Raw genomic sequence first — 15,726 nt, forward strand, 5'->3', positions numbered from 1 at the left:
CCATTCTCAGGTACCTTGACAAGAGGGATGAATGGGCACATGCAGGAATGCATCCCTCAGATCCTAGGTCACAATAAAACAACCCTGCCGCAGGATGTTCCTGAGAGAGTATAATGACTCCATACGAAAATGTTTGTACTTTATTGACTTGAGTGGTCACAAATTCAGGATGAGGCAAAATTTCACACCACGTGTGAATAAAAACCCTGACCCCTCTCTCCTTCGGAACTGGGACTAAAACCCTCTGATCTACCATCTTGCCTATTTGCAAGTAGAATGCACTGTCTCCCGATCCAGAGGAAGATTCATGGTCAAGAATCTTTGGGAGGGGGGTTGCAGGGTATTCAACTCCAGCCTGTAACCCTTATCAGAAGGATAAAATGGACTGGAGGTGATAGACCTGCAAAGCTGGGAGGAAGGCCTCTAATATTCCTCCCACTGGGAGAAAGGAGTCGTTGGGTCTTAGAGAATTGAAGAGGATTAAACAAGATTCCTCTTTTACCCTTACCTTTGTTGCCTGTCCAACGTTTCCTTGGCCTGGCCTCTTTACCTCCTTCGGCTTGCTGCCTTTGGCCATGAAAAAGTCGTTTAAGGCCAGCGTTCTTTTCTTTTCTGGGAAGGCCTTCTTATCAGCCTCCTGCAAACCGGGACCAAACAGGTTATCTCCCGTAAAGGGTAGAGCACACAACCAAGTTTTAAGCCAAAGTGATCTCCTAGCAGAATTTACCAGAGCTGACGATCTAGCTGCCATGCTTACTGCTTCAGCAGAAGAGTCCGCTAGAGACCCAACAGCTTTAAAGATCATAGAGAAGGATTTGAAAATCTCTTCTCTGGATGTGCCACCACTTAGGTGAGACTTCAGCTGAGAGAGCCAGAAGTCCAGATTTTTGGCTACACAGGTAGAAGAAAGGGCTGGTTTGAGACTATTAACAGTAGAATCCCAAGCCCTTTTGAGGAAGACCTCCCCTTTTTTATCCATAGCGTCCTTAAGGACCCCCATGTCCTCAAACGCAAGGTCAGATCTTTTAGAAACTTGATAAGGGTGCATACAATTTAGGCTCCTTATTCCAGGGATGCGCAATCCCTTCCTCAAAGGGGAATCTTCTTTTGAGGCTGTTGGAGAAAAAAGGCTTGCGTCCTGGTTCCTTCCATTCCAATTCAATAGCCTCTTTCAGGAAATTATGAACAGGAAATACCCTGCACTTTTTACCCTGAAGACCCTTGTACATTAAGTCATGTCTGGAGAGCTGGACTCTGTCTTCTACCATTTCTAATGTTTTGTAAATGGCTTTCAGCAAGTCATCTACTTCATCCAGAGTGAGCTTGTATCTCAATGACCCAGCACCTGAAATCACCTCTTCCTCTGAAGAACTTCCCCTATCCTCACTTTCCAAAGAGAAGGAGTTCACCCCCGAAAGCTCTATCTTGTGTACGGGTCTTGGCTGTGGAAGGGTTAGCTTCCTCTGAGGAAGGAGGAGGTGGGGTAGGATTTTTAAAATCCTCCAACAGAGTCTTGAAGGAATTGAACGTGGTTAACAACTCGTTCTTTACTGCCGACAGCAATTTGACACAAGCTGAGGTAGAGTCCTCCTTGACAAGATACAGGACAGGCACAAGGGCTTGCTCCAAGTAGATCCCAATTTGGCTGCAGAAACCACACATTTTCTTCTCTTGGGACCAGGGCCTGGAACCTTGTCCTGAGCTTTAGTCTGCAAAATAACAGCAAAAAAGGAAAAGGACCCTGAGCCCCCATAAAACATTACTAGACAACACACCCTCTACTCTAGCAAAAAGCAGGAAATGTGCTCTGTCAAAAACAGCCTAACACCCAAGAAGCTGTATGTGACAGGATAAAAACGTACACAAAACATCTGGAGCCCTCCTCATTGTTTTTACCTGTAAGGAGCTGGTGCTTGCATGTCCGGAGTCAACTTCCAGAGTTGCAGCCACGGGAGGATCCAGCGCTACAGATCTCTCCATTCCAGCCTCTGCTGTAGCCATAGAAGACCACCGCACCGGCGGCCCAAACAGTCCGCCCTGCGCCTTAAATGGGGATTGGAACCGGTGTCCCTGGCGCACGGTGATGACATCACGCCAGAAGTGATGTCACTACAGCTTCTGGAGCCAGTGTGGAACGTAGAGACCCCGTCCCCCCACCGCATGAAGAGGAAGCCTGGGCAGGAGCGGAATACAGCCACCTATACTGCCCCAAGATGTGGTCTCCAAAAGCCAGGTAAAGCCGCAGAGAGAACCTATCTTCCTCCACAGGCAGGGGGACTACTGGTAGAGAAATACCACCCAGGCTGCCGGGCTAGAAGACAGGGAATCCCAAGTGAAATTCTTCCCCCCCTCCCCGCCTCAACTGAGCTTCCAACCAGCCCTGGGGAGAGGACTTTTCCATATGTTTCCAAGAAACAGGTTACTCCCGTCCAGAGGAAACACTAATAACTGAGGCTGGAACCTGGAGGACCGCCTTTTATTCTCTATGGGGTAATGAATTTCCTGTCCTGTGGGAGGAGCTGTACATCTCGTGGGCTGTCCTGGAAGACGACTTGGGAAAATAACTTACAACCCACAAACTATACATTTTTTTTTTTATGTCACATGGTATTTGCCCAGCTGTTTTTTTTAAATGCAATTTTGTATTAAAAAAAAAAAAAAAAAAAAAAAAACACACACTTTAATGAATACAAAAACACAATGGATGTTACACGGAATAAATAGATACCAAACATGTCATGCTTTAAAATTGTGCCAAACTACAGTACTTAATCTGCACAGGCTATGCTTTAAAAGCTAATACAGCTTGCCAGTTTAGAGTTACAGAGGAGGTCTGATGCTAGCATCATTGCTCTCACTATAACATTTGTGGCGATACCGAATAATAATGATAGGTTACGATTTACCACCAAAAGAAAGCCCAATGTGTCCTGCACTTTGTGATGATATGTATGATTTTACTAAACGCATGTCAAACTTGCAAAATTAGGCATTAAGATTTGTTTTACCCTTAGTCACAAGGGGGTATCAATTTATTTATAAACATGTTGGGTGACATTTAAGCTAACAACTTTGTGACAAGCAAATAAAAAGGTTTTATTTCCGAATGTCTTTTGAGTTGTTGTTCTTCATAATTCTAAACAAACAGTAATAATTTTTGATTAGCCAAAAGAAAAAAAAAACCAAAAAAAAAAAAAACACAAAACAAACCACAAAAACCTGTTACATGACACTAAAAATCGGTACTTGGTATCTGCAAGTACTTGAGAAAGTATCAGTACTCGTTCTTAAAAAAAAAAAAAAAAACTGGTATTAGTGCATCCCTACTACCCACAGCATCTCCCCATAATGCCCGTACAGGTCCTACTACCCCCCTGACCTTCAGTCTCAGCTGAGGAACCTGGGTCCAGAGGTTCAGGCGGCGATTCTTTTCCAGTTTCATTACCTACATAAACAAGGACAGAAGAAAAGGATCATTTTCAGTGGATTAAAATGCGAGTTCCATTCTTAGTATTGGTAACTGCATAGCAGCAGGAAGGGGGATTGGAGCCGGGAAGGATCAGTCACTTACTGAAGATTGGTACTTTTTGAACAGCCATCGCCTCGTCTTTGTACACAGGATCAGTGAAAGGATGCACCTCTGCACAACACATGAATGAATTTTAGTGCATACAAACAATTTAATTCCCAATTTATCAAAATAAAAAAGAGGAGGTAGTGTTGAATAAATAGATACCAAGTACATCAAGCCTCAAAACTGTGCCCATGAGCTTGCAAAAAATACAGAACTTAAAATCAGCAATAGGAGATGCCATATATACTTTTATATTTGATCAGTTTAGCATTAACTGTAAATAAGGGACCCAGAATTATTGCTGTTGTCACTCTGGCATGCCCGGTGGTCTAGCACATGTGGTGCAATTGTTTACATACACAAGTGTGCTCTGTGCCTGCATTGTGTTCAGATGTGTGCGCACAGGTCAACAGGAGTGCTTTTATATTTTAAACACAATTTATTTGCAATTCATACTATTGCTATCACAAGTGGGGCAACAAACTCCTTATGCGATAACACTGGGGAAGATGAAAGGCTCTCTTCTTTATAGAGACATCAAGGGATTGATGTATTAAAACTGAAGAGTGCAAAATCTGGTGCAGCTTTGCATAGAAACTAATCAGCTTCCAGGATTTTTGTTTATTTTTGTCAAAGCCTAAAATATTACTAAACCCCGGACCCCGCACTCACTACATCCGGTGTCCCCGGACCCCGCACTCACTACATCCGGTGTCCCCGGACCCCACACTCACTACATCCGGTGTCCCCGGACCCCACACTCACTACATCCGGTGTCCCCGGACCCCACACTCACTACATCCGGTGTCCCCGGACCCCACACTCACTACATCCGGTGTCCCCGGACCCCACACTCACTACATCCGGTGTCCCCGGACCCCACACTCACTACATCCGGTGTCCCCGGACCCCACACTCACTACATCCGGTGTCCCCGGACCCCACACTCACTACATCCGGTGTCCCCGGACCCCACACTCACTACATCCGGTGTCCCCGGACCCCACACTCACTACATCCGGTGTCCCCGGACCCCACACTCACTACATCCGGTGTCCCCGGACCCCACACTCACTACATCCGGTGTCCCCGGACCCCACACTCACTACATCCGGTGTCCCCGGACCCCACACTCACTACATCCGGTGTCCCCGGACCCCACACTCACTACATCCGGTGTCCCCGGACCCCACACTCACTACATCCGGTGTCCCCGGACCCCACACTCACTACATCCGGTGTCCCCGGACCCCACACTCACTACATCCGGTGTCCCCGGACCCCACACTCACTACATCCGGTGTCCCCGGACCCCACACTCACTACATCCGGTGTCCCCGGACCCCACACTCACTACATCCGGTGTCCCCGGACCCCACACTCACTACATCCGGTGTCCCCGGACCCCACACTCACTACATCCGGTGTCCCCGGACCCCACACTCACTACATCCGGTGTCCCCGGACCCCACACTCACTACATCCGGTGTCCCCGGACCCCACACTCACTACATCCGGTGTCCCCGGACCCCACACTCACTACATCCGGTGTCCCCGGACCCCACACTCACTACATCCGGTGTCCCCGGACCCCACACTCACTACATCCGGTGTCCCCGGACCCCACACTCACTACATCCGGTGTCCCCGGACCCCACACTCACTACATCCGGTGTCCCCGGACCCCACACTCACTACATCCGGTGTCCCCGGACCCCACACTCACTACATCCGGTGTCCCCGGACCCCACACTCACTACATCCGGTGTCCCCGGACCCCACACTCACTATATCCGGTGTCCCCGGACCCCACACTCACTATATCCGGTGTCCCCGGACCCCACACTCACTATATCCGGTGTCCCCGGACCCCACACTCACTATATCCGGTGTCCCCGGACCCCACACTCACTATATCCGGTGTCCCCGGACCCCACACTCACTATATCCGGTGTCCCCGGACTCCACACTCACTATATCCGGTGTCCCCGGACTCCACACTCACTATATCCGGTGTCCCCAGACCCTGCACTCACTATATCCGGTGTCCCCGGACCCTGCACTCACTATATCCGGTCTCCCACAGTACACAGAACATGGAAGTGCAATTATTTCAGTAAATATAAACCGCTAAATACCTTTTCTCATCAGCAGTATATATCAGTCTTGTGACTTCTATCAGTGCCCAGCAGAGCACTGGTTAAAGCTTGTAAGAGTTTTCATTCTCCTCTGACTGTCCTATCAGGCTTCATGATTCCTGGCCCTCTGTCTGGAAAATGCTGATTGGCCATGTGACGATCACATGCAGCATCCCCAACCCCCACCCCCCCCAAAAAAAAACAAAAAACAAAGCACACATCTCTAGCAATACACGCCAAACTGAGCATGTGCAGAGTGTGTCCTTGGGCTCTGTACTATCAGCAGATGGATTGGGGAGGATCAGAGAAGACAGGATCAAACAGCCTTTTTACACAATGCAGAGAATTAACCCCTTGGGTTGCAAATTGAGTATAAGCAGCATGCTTTACTGCATATACAGACTGATTTTACGGTTGTGGGTTTAGTAACACTTTATTTCAACTGACGTTAAAAGCAGATTGGCTAAAATGCACAGCTGCACCAGATTTTGCACTCTCCACTTTTAACAAATCAGCCCCCCCTGTCTTTCCTGCCCTCCCGCTCACCATCCTGATATCATTAGTTGTATCCTATGCTCCCAGGAGGAGTGTGGCAGCCTGGGAAACACTGAGTGGGCGTCCGGTGCGAAATTACTCAATATCTAGTCTTGAAAAAAGCAAATGAAGAAAGGCTTACTAAGTTCAAGGCTGTCTAGGGGTCCACAGAAGGACTTGATGGCCTGTAGGAGTTTGTCCTGTGTTAAGAAAAACAAAAAACAAAAAAAACACAACACTGAAAAGATGACATTACTAATCACACTTCAATTCAACAGACCAATCTAACACACGCTTAAAGTGGAACAGTTTAGTCAGAAAATTAAAACCAGCTGGATCACTTCAGGCTTTCGCAGGTATAGCTATGTAAAACATTTTAAGTACCTATACTGTGTAAAATCCAGCAATACACTCTCTCACCCTGCTCTGCGCATTGCTCAGTTGCTCTCCATTTTTAGACACTGTGATGAAAATGTAGCAGCCGATCTGCTGACAGTCTAAAGATTTACTGTTGTTCAGGGGGTTCTGAGCTTCAACAAATTGGCATCCTCCAGCAAGAAGAAACAGGAACAATGGAGGCAATTTATAGCACACGCTAATTTTGGTAGCATAATAATTAATGTGCAATGTATGTTTCTTGCTAAAGGTGGTTATTTCTTTTTTATCAAGTCGTCATGAGCAAAATTCTGCTTTAAAAATGACACATCACATAATGGAAACATCTTGAAACAGAATGTACCTGTAATGAAGACAATGAATATTTACTTGTCCTGCTGCCCACACCTCTAAATGCTGCTCTTTGCTGGGCAATCATCCCCCCTGAGGCTGCTGGTAAAGCGGCACTTCCGGAAGTGGTGCAGGAAGCGGAAGGGGTAAGTATTTGCTGCCTTCTTTACGGGTACGTTCTTCGGTAAGCAGTTTACCTTACATGGAAGGTAGTAGGTGTAATCCGGGACATTAACCTCTCCTTCGGGCGCTGGCTAAATCTTACCGCCTTAACCTCCGTAACATTTCCAAAATTTGCCCCTTTTCACACCACAAAACCTAGGCTGGCCATACATTATACCATTTTCCTGTGCAATTTTCCTTTAGATTTACCAAAACCATATATTATGAGGTCAAACCTAAACCCTTTCAATATGTAGGCAATCAAGCAGGCCCCATAGTTGAAGGTAAATCTATAGGAAATTGAACAAGAAAATTGTATAATGTATGGTCAGCTTAATTCACTCCCTGGTTATCTCCCAACTTGACAACTGCAACTCTCTTCCCACTGGCTTTCCTCTACACAGACTATCTACTGTTACATCACCCCTGCACCTCTTCACCACACCGCCCCTGCACCCCTTCACCACACCGCCCCTGCACCCCTTCACCACACCGCCCCTGCACCCCTTCACCACACCGCCCCTGCACCCCTTCACCACACCGCCCCTGCACCCCTTCACCACACCGCCCCTGCACCTCTTCACCACACCGCCCCTGCACCTCTTCACCACACCGCCCCTGCACCTCTTCACCACACCGCCCCTGCACCTCTTCACCACACCGCCCCTGCACCTCTTCACCACACCGCCCCTGCACCTCTTCACCACACCGCCCCTGCACCCCTTCACCACACCGCCCCTGCACCCCTTCACCACACCGCCCCTGCACCCCTTCACCACACCGCCCCTGCACCCCTTCACCACACCGCCCCTGCACCCCTTCACCACACCACCCCTGCACCCCTTCACCACACCACCCCTGCACCCCTTCACCACACCACCCCTGCACCCCTTCACCACACCACCCCTGCACCTCTTCACCACACCACCCCTGCACCTCTTCACCACACCACCCCTGCACCTCTTCACCACACCACCCCTGCACCTCTTCACCACACCACCCCTGCACCTCTTCACCACATCACCCCTGCACCTCTTCACCACATCACCCCTGCACCTCTTCACCACATCACCCCTGCACCTCTTCACCACATCACCCCTGCACCTCTTCACCACATCCAGTCAGAGAACGCTTTGTATTCAATGAGAGAATACTATGCATTCCCTGATTGGTGCCCATGCCAAATGAGCGACCTCCGTGTTCAATGAGCGACTTCCGTGTTCAATGTAGCAGAGCAGCTGCTTGGCATGGGACTCGGAAGACAGTGAACACTGGGGAAGTAGTGCCTAATCCAGTGATTTCCCACTTCCATGTCACAAGTTTGGCACATACTTACACTGAACCAAGCTGGACAACGTAACCATGTAAAAAGTGCCATACCTAAACATCAACTTTAATGTTGCTATGGATTACTGCACTCTGCACAACACCACCGCTGCTCGTTGCAGTGCTTTATGGCACAATAATGTAAATAAAAAATGTAGGTATTTTACCAACTGAGGAGGCCCGACCAACACACAGGATGGAAGTCCTATATCCCTTAATGACATCAGCAGACCTACACAGCAGGGACAAAAGAGAAAACAGTAATGAGGCGGCTTAGGTTAAAAGTGGAACCATGGACAAGTCAAAAGTGGCATATGAAGCAGTCTGCAACCAGCATTAACACTTACCCCAGGTTCACACCTAAACGGTTTCTGCAGCGTTTTGCAGAAACGCAGTACAGTCCATTTAGCATGATTTCCTATGGAACATGTTCACCTGGTGCGTTTTTTTGGAAAGGGTGAGGGACTTTTTTTTTTAATGCAAAATGTGGCATTTTTGGTTCTATAGACTTCAATGGAAACGCTGCAGAAAAGCATGTGCTGCCTTTTTTGATGAGTTTTAAATCTGCCTAGCAACAAGGGAAAAAGAAAACCCACAAAACGAAAAAACGCACCAAAACCACAAAATGCAATGCAGAAACAGCTCAAAAGTAACCTCCATAGATGTGAGCCTAGCCTTAGAAACTAAACCAAAAGAAGGAGGGCCAGACCAAATTTTAAAAAGCCCAAAAGTTTTAATGATTCACAAAAGAGCCAATAGTGCTGGCATAACTCTGCCTCGTCCGATTTCCTTTGCTAACAATTTCTCTGGCATCTCCTTCCCCAGGTCCATAGTACATGTGCAAACTTTACTGAGCCTTGATGAAGGAGTGTGCTTTTCTCCTGAAACGTGTTAGCTGTTTATGGGTCTAGTGCTCCTTCTGTTGGTTTACAGAGGAATTCAATGTATGAATAAATGTATACATAGTTACATTGGATCCAGCTTTGGACCGCTGTAACTGTGTATATACCATACTTGTGGGATCCCACTAGATGCTGGAAAACGCTGTAGTAGGCACGCCTACTCTCCACTTTCTTTCGAGTCCCATGCCAAGCGACTGCCCTGCTGCATTGTGAACACAGAAGGTTGGCCGCTTGGCACGGTTGCCATTCAGAGAATGCTTCACATTTTCTGAATGAATGCAAAGCACTCTGTTTGGAAGAACTGTAGTGGAAGAGCGATGTTGTCAGTGTGGTACGCTGTAGTCAGCACATAACCCCATCCCTTTCATAGCATGCACTAACGATTGTGGTATACCGCGGGATGCTGGTGTGAATGTAACGTGAAAAGAAAAGAAAAAAAAAAAAAAAAAGGAGATCAATTCCACAGCCATGGCAGTGCCCGCCATTCCGATACAAAGGGGGTTAAACAGAGCTTGGTATTGGTGCACTAGATACATTAATCCCCCTGGCGGTATTCCCGAGTGTAGCTCAGGGTAAAGTTTCAGAATACCCTGCAGCGTTGCTCCGGGATCTCTTCTTCACTTACCTTGTCCTGCGCTCCCGCGATGTCCCCCCTGCAGTGTCCCCGGCCATCTCCTCCGGCCGATGCCGGCATCCGTTCCCTGCGACGTCGGGACATACAAAGAACGGAACCGGCGGGAAATTCAAAAATTTTTAAAGTTACATTCCCTAAATACACTAAAATCACACAGTATAACATTCCTGTATCAACCCATTTCACATACATGTTGTCCCGAGTGCTTTGTCCGGCGCCCTGCCTGCATTTTTACTGTTCTTTCTGCCTGGAAACTGAGAAACGTCCATGGCGTCCAAAAAGCGTCCCTTTAGGTCAAAAGCGGTTTTAGACCGGCTAGAGAACAGCGATAGTAAATCAGAACCACTTGCAGAATTGAGTGATAATGATTGGTGGGGGAAATTCCTCATCAGACACTGAAAACGATTCTGCGACTGAGCTCAGCGATGTGCCAACTTGGCGCTATATTTCACATTTCAGTGTTTTTGTTTTGATTACATTATTGAATTAAAATTATTTTTTAGGATTATTTATTTTATTGTAATTTATGATTTTGTGCTTCAAATTTTATCATCCCCGGGATGTTTACTAGACTCTTGTTCGGACAGATTTCAGTGAGTTATTCCTGAGAATTACAGGCCTACAATAAATAAGCGACACATTTCCATGCAAAAAAAAATTACACTTTGAGCACAGAAATACTGACATAATCAGACCGCTAGGGAGGTTAGTTATTATTATTATACAGTATTTATAAAGCGCCAATAGTTCGCTCAGCGCTGTACATTACAAAGGGGGACAGAACATGTGACAGAACAATAACAATACGATGCAAAACATGAGGGGATCGAGGGCCTTAATGCACAGAGAAGAAAAAAAAAAAAAAAGATCAAGGGGGTTAATCCCTTTATGGCTGCCTAACACTTATGCGCAGTGACAAAAGAGTAAGCTTTAAAACCCACTTATGATCCAGCTCCTAATCACATGACTACCGTGACAGCCAAACATAGTGGTCATGTGCTCGACCAATCTTTCCCATCCCTCGGCGTTCTGAATTTTTTTAAAAAGCAAGCCGGAGAAGGCGGAAAGGGTTAATGTACAGGTCACAAAGCGTGGGAGGATGGATGCGAAGGGGTTAATGTTCAGATGGGCAGGTTAAGGGAAGTGAAAGGGTTAATGTACAGGTCATATGGAGACAGCACGATGACGGAAAATATTTATCGCCGGTCACATGACTCACCTGCTAAACCTCCCACATTGGCCCAGTTTATCCGTGTCAGAAAGATGGTATTCAGGTGAGACACCTTCAGCCTGTGATGGGAGCACAGAGAGAGCGTTATATTCAGCATCAGATGTGCAGCCAATCACAAGGGGAAATTAATCTTACTTGTTCTCATACATCAGCCTCTGCGTCCCTTCTCCGCAATTAAACAGACTCCTGCAGGGGAGGAAACAGAGGCAGGTAAGTGACCGGTGACCTCAGTGCCCTCATCTGACACCAACACCCCACACATGGCTCCAAAATCACCCTGACCCCCTGGGACGGTGTTCACAGAATGTCAGCCGGCCCCTTTCCCTAAATTGTCCCCTTACCTTGTGGAACACCCCCCCCCCCCCCTACTGTCTGATTGATACCTGAGCACACGATTGTGACACTCCCTGAGTGTCCAGCAACCCTAGTGTGGCCCCTTCAGAAGCAAGCATGTCTCCCTCCTCCAGTGTGGCCCCCAGCCCTAATGTAGCCCTCACCCCAGCATGTCCTCATCCTCTAGCACCCCCCCCCCCCCCCCCGAACCCCAGCGTGTCTGCCAACCCTTGCGCATCCCCTCCAAAAGCCAGCATGTCTCCCTCCCCCAGTGTGGCCCCCAGCCCCAATGTAGCCCTCACCCCAGCATGTCCTCATCCTCTAGCACCCCCCCCCCCCCGAACCCCAGCGTGTCTGCCAACCCTTGCGCATCCCCTCCAAAAGCCAGCATGTCTCCCTCCCCCAGTGTGGCCCTACCAGAGACCTGCATGTCCCTCCTTCCTCACCAGGGCCCCTTCTCAACCTCCATGTGTCCATACTTAGTGTGGCCTCTCCAGAAGCCAGGATGTACCTCTCCCCCAGTGTGACCCATCTAGACCCAAGAATGCCCCCCCCCCCTTCCTCACCTGGGCCCCTCTGAACCTAATTGTTTCGGCAAAACCTAGTGTGGCCCCTCCATAAGCAAATACACCACACACCCCCCAATGTGGCCCTTCCAGACACCAGCATGCCCCTCCTTCCTCTCCAGGGCCCCTCTCAACCTCCACGTGTCCACCATCCTTAGTGTGGCCTCTCCAGAAGCTAGAATGTCCCTCTCCCCCAGAGTGGCCCTTCCAGGCTCTAGCATATCCCCCTTCCTTAGTGGGGCCCCTCTGAACCTAATTGTTTCTTCCAGCCCTAGTGTGGCCCCTGCAGAAGCCAATGTGTCCCCCTCTCCAACACTAGCATGGCCCCCTTCCTCCTTTTGACCCCTCTGAAACTCAGTGTGACTCCTCAGGAAGCCAGCATGACACCCTCCCCCAGCGTGGCCCTTCCAGACACCATAATGACCCCCCTTCAGCACTGGGCCCCTCTCAACCTCGTTGTGTCTGTCACCCTTAGAGTGGCCACACCAGAAGTCAATGCCCCCCCACTGTGGCCCTTCCAAACACCAACATGGCCCCCCTTTCTCACCAGGGCCCCTCCAAACCTTACTGTGTCTACCAACCCTAGCGTGGCCCCTCCAGAAGCCAGCATATCTCCCTCCCCCAGTGTGACCCTTCCAGACATAAGAATGGCCCCCTTTCTCACAGGGGCCGCTCTCAACCTCATTGTGTCTGACAACCCTAGAGTGGCCCTTCCAAACACCAGTACCACCCTCTTCCTTACTGGGGCCCCTCTGAACCTCAGTGTGACCCTTGCAGAAAACAACATGACCGCCTCCCCCATTATGGCCCTTCCAGACAGCAGAATGTCCCCCCTTCCTCACCTGGGCCCCTCTGAAACTAATTGTTTCTGCAAACCCTAGTGTGGCCCCCCCAGAAGCCAATGTGTCCCCCTTCCTTATTTTGGCCCCTCAAACTCTGTGACTCCTCCAGAAGCCAGCATTCCACCCTCCCCCAGTGTGGCCCTTCCAGACACCAGAATGACCCCATTTCATCACCGGGCCCCTCTCAACCTTGTTGTGTCTCAACCCTAGAGCGGCCGCACCAGAAGCCAATGCATCCCCCCCCCCAAAACCTTACTGTGTCTGCCAACCCTAATGTGGCCCCTCCAGAAGCCAGCATATCCCCCCTCCCCCAGTGACCCTTCCAGACATAAGAATGGCCCCCTTCCTCACAGGGGCCACTCTCAACTTCACTGTGTCTGACAACCCTAGTGTGTCCTCCTACTCCAGTGTGGCCATTCCAAACACCAGTACCGATCTCTTCCTCACTGGGGCCCCTCTGAACCTCTATGTGACTCCTGCGGAATACAACATGACCGCCTCCCCCAGTGTGGCCCTTCCAAACACCAGTACCCCTCTCTCACTGGGGCCCCTCTGAACCTCAGTGTGACCCCTGCAGAATACAGCAGGACCCCCTCCCCCATTGCGGTCCTTTCCACACACCAGAATGTCCCCCCTGAACCTAATTATTTCTGCAAACCCTAGTGTGGCCCCTCTTGAAGCCTATAAATCCCACACACAGCCTAGTGTGTCCCTTCCAGACACCAGCATGGTCCCCATCTCACCGGGGCCACTCTAAACTTTACTATGTCTGCCAACCCTACTGTGGCCCCTCCAGAAGCCAGCATGTCCCCTTCCTTCCAGACACCAGAATCTTCCTCACCGGTTCCCCTCTCAACCTCATTGTGTCCACCAACCCCAACGTGGCCCCTACGGTGGCCGACTTGTCCCCCTCCACCAGTGTGGCCCTTTCAAACACCAGAGCTGCTACCTTCCTCACTGGGGGGGGCCCCCTCTGAATTTCAGTGTGACCCCCAACCCCAACGTGGCCCCCACCGGAGGCCGACTTGTCCCCCTCCCCCAGTGTGGCCCTTTCAAACACCAGAGCTGCTACCTTCCATACTGGGGGGGCCCCCTCTGAATTTCAGTGTGACCCCCAACCCCAACGTGGCCCCCACCGGAGGCCGACTTGTCCCCCTCCCCCAGTGTGGCCCTTTCAAACACCAGAGCTGCTACCTTCCTCACTGGGGGCCCCTCTGAATTTCAGTGTGACCCCCAACCCTTGCGTGGCTCCTCCTGACTCCAGACCTCCAATCTATGTGGCCCCCTCAGAGACCTGTTAAACTCGGAGAAGAGGAAGAGGGAGGCCCCGTTGTCCCGGCTCCCGGCTGCCAAAGCCTGCACATAGAAGGTGTGGGGTCCATTGGACTCGTTGTAGTCGCGCTTTCCTCTGTTCCTGACGTGTCGGAGGGTTACCGGGGCGAGACTGTTCTTGCGCCTGCCGAGGACCCGCGCCTCAGGCTGTGACATGGCGAGAGCCCAGTATAGGCGCTTCCACACAAGGCCAAAACGCCCCATACACACCGGAGACTCTTCAGGTCACCGGAGCACGTGCTACCGCGCAAGCCAATCTGGACCCGGCGTCTCGACGGACTGCAGTACCGCCAGCCAATCAGCTCCAGTGACCCCTGTGTGACTGAAAGGCATCTCTCCAATCAGAGCCCAGCTTTCTGCTGACAGCCAATGGGAATACGGCGGCTCGGGCAGCACTGGCAACAATCTCCCAATCAGCCTACAGCGTACATACTATGTCACCAATCGGCATCGGGCACATTCAACCCTTCACGCTCTTCCTCTACTAATGCTCCGCCCCTGTTTCCTTGTCCTTGCCCGGCTTCACCGGGTTACTAGAATGACAGAACCCGCCCCTTTCCACTGACTGACAGGCAGAGGGGCTAATAAGATGACTTAATAATTTCTTCTGGGTGTCTTTGTGACCAATCACAGGCTCAATTACAAGTAGCTGTGTACCCTTTCAGGAGGGAAATATCTGACTAGAAATACACAGTACTAAGTGAATTCTAGCTTTCACTTGTCCACCCTCCCAGGAACAAGAATATTTTGCGCTTAATTTTTGCCTGTTCCACGCCCACTTTTCACCTGTTCTACGCCCACTTAGCTTCTGTTCCACGCCCACTTTGGGCCAGTTCCATGCTTACTTTCCTCCTGTTCCACGCCTACTTTGCACCTTTTCTACGCCCACTTTCCACCACGCCTTCTAATAAGCTATTCAAAAAGGGCCCGCACTTCCACCTTTTCTCCCACGTGCACTAAAGGGTAGTATAGGGGCCGCCCCACCCATCACTCCTTACAGACCCGCCCCCCCAAGATGGAGCGCTAAGCGTGGCTTGAGCGTTCTATCGGTTTTGATAATACGGCCCCGCCCTAATACCGAGACTGTACCATGGTGGGTGGGCATTTCTCCTCATGGCCCCGCCCATAGAGGGAGGAGGGGGACTTTTTATATTTCCGCCTGTTCTACACCCACTGATTATTAATCAACCTTTTCCAAGCCATCAAAGAGTGGGGTGTTGTTGGTGTTTTTCCACGAGAGAAAAATAATCTTTCTAGCATAGAAAAATAAGATGAGTAAAAGGAGTGAGGGTGTCAACCAGGGGCGGACTGACCATTTGGAAACTTGGGCACTGCCCGAGGGCCCGGGGTCAGTAGGGGGCCCCATGACATGCCCCTGGTACCTTTTTCATAGGCCTTTTTGAGTTTGGGCAAGGACACAGGGGCC

The 15,726-nt window shown here is 49.9% G+C and overlaps 1 protein-coding gene across 1 annotated transcript in view; it reads right to left on the reverse strand.

Moving 5' to 3' along the window:
- ELAC2 (elaC ribonuclease Z 2) overlaps positions 1–14,574 on the reverse strand; it is a 49,494-nt gene extending 34,920 nt beyond the window's left edge. Inside the window, exons 1-7 of the mRNA XM_089663856.1 lie at positions 14,263–14,574; positions 11,363–11,413; positions 11,216–11,286; positions 8,628–8,692; positions 6,389–6,446; positions 3,572–3,640; positions 3,380–3,445 (exon numbers count right to left, since the gene is read on the reverse strand). Coding sequence (XP_089519982.1) covers positions 3,380–3,445; positions 3,572–3,640; positions 6,389–6,446; positions 8,628–8,692; positions 11,216–11,286; positions 11,363–11,413; positions 14,263–14,504 — 622 coding nt within the window. The 5' untranslated portion in view covers positions 14,505–14,574. The remainder of the gene's footprint in view (positions 1–3,379; positions 3,446–3,571; positions 3,641–6,388; positions 6,447–8,627; positions 8,693–11,215; positions 11,287–11,362; positions 11,414–14,262) is intronic.
- Between the last annotated feature and the right edge of the window lie 1,152 nt (positions 14,575–15,726).

Source organism: Staurois parvus, unplaced genomic scaffold, assembly GCF_062004578.1.
Source record: "Staurois parvus isolate SC_StPar_1 unplaced genomic scaffold, SC_StPar_1.0 ptg001787l, whole genome shotgun sequence".
NCBI classification, from domain to species: domain Eukaryota; kingdom Metazoa; phylum Chordata; class Amphibia; order Anura; family Ranidae; genus Staurois; species Staurois parvus.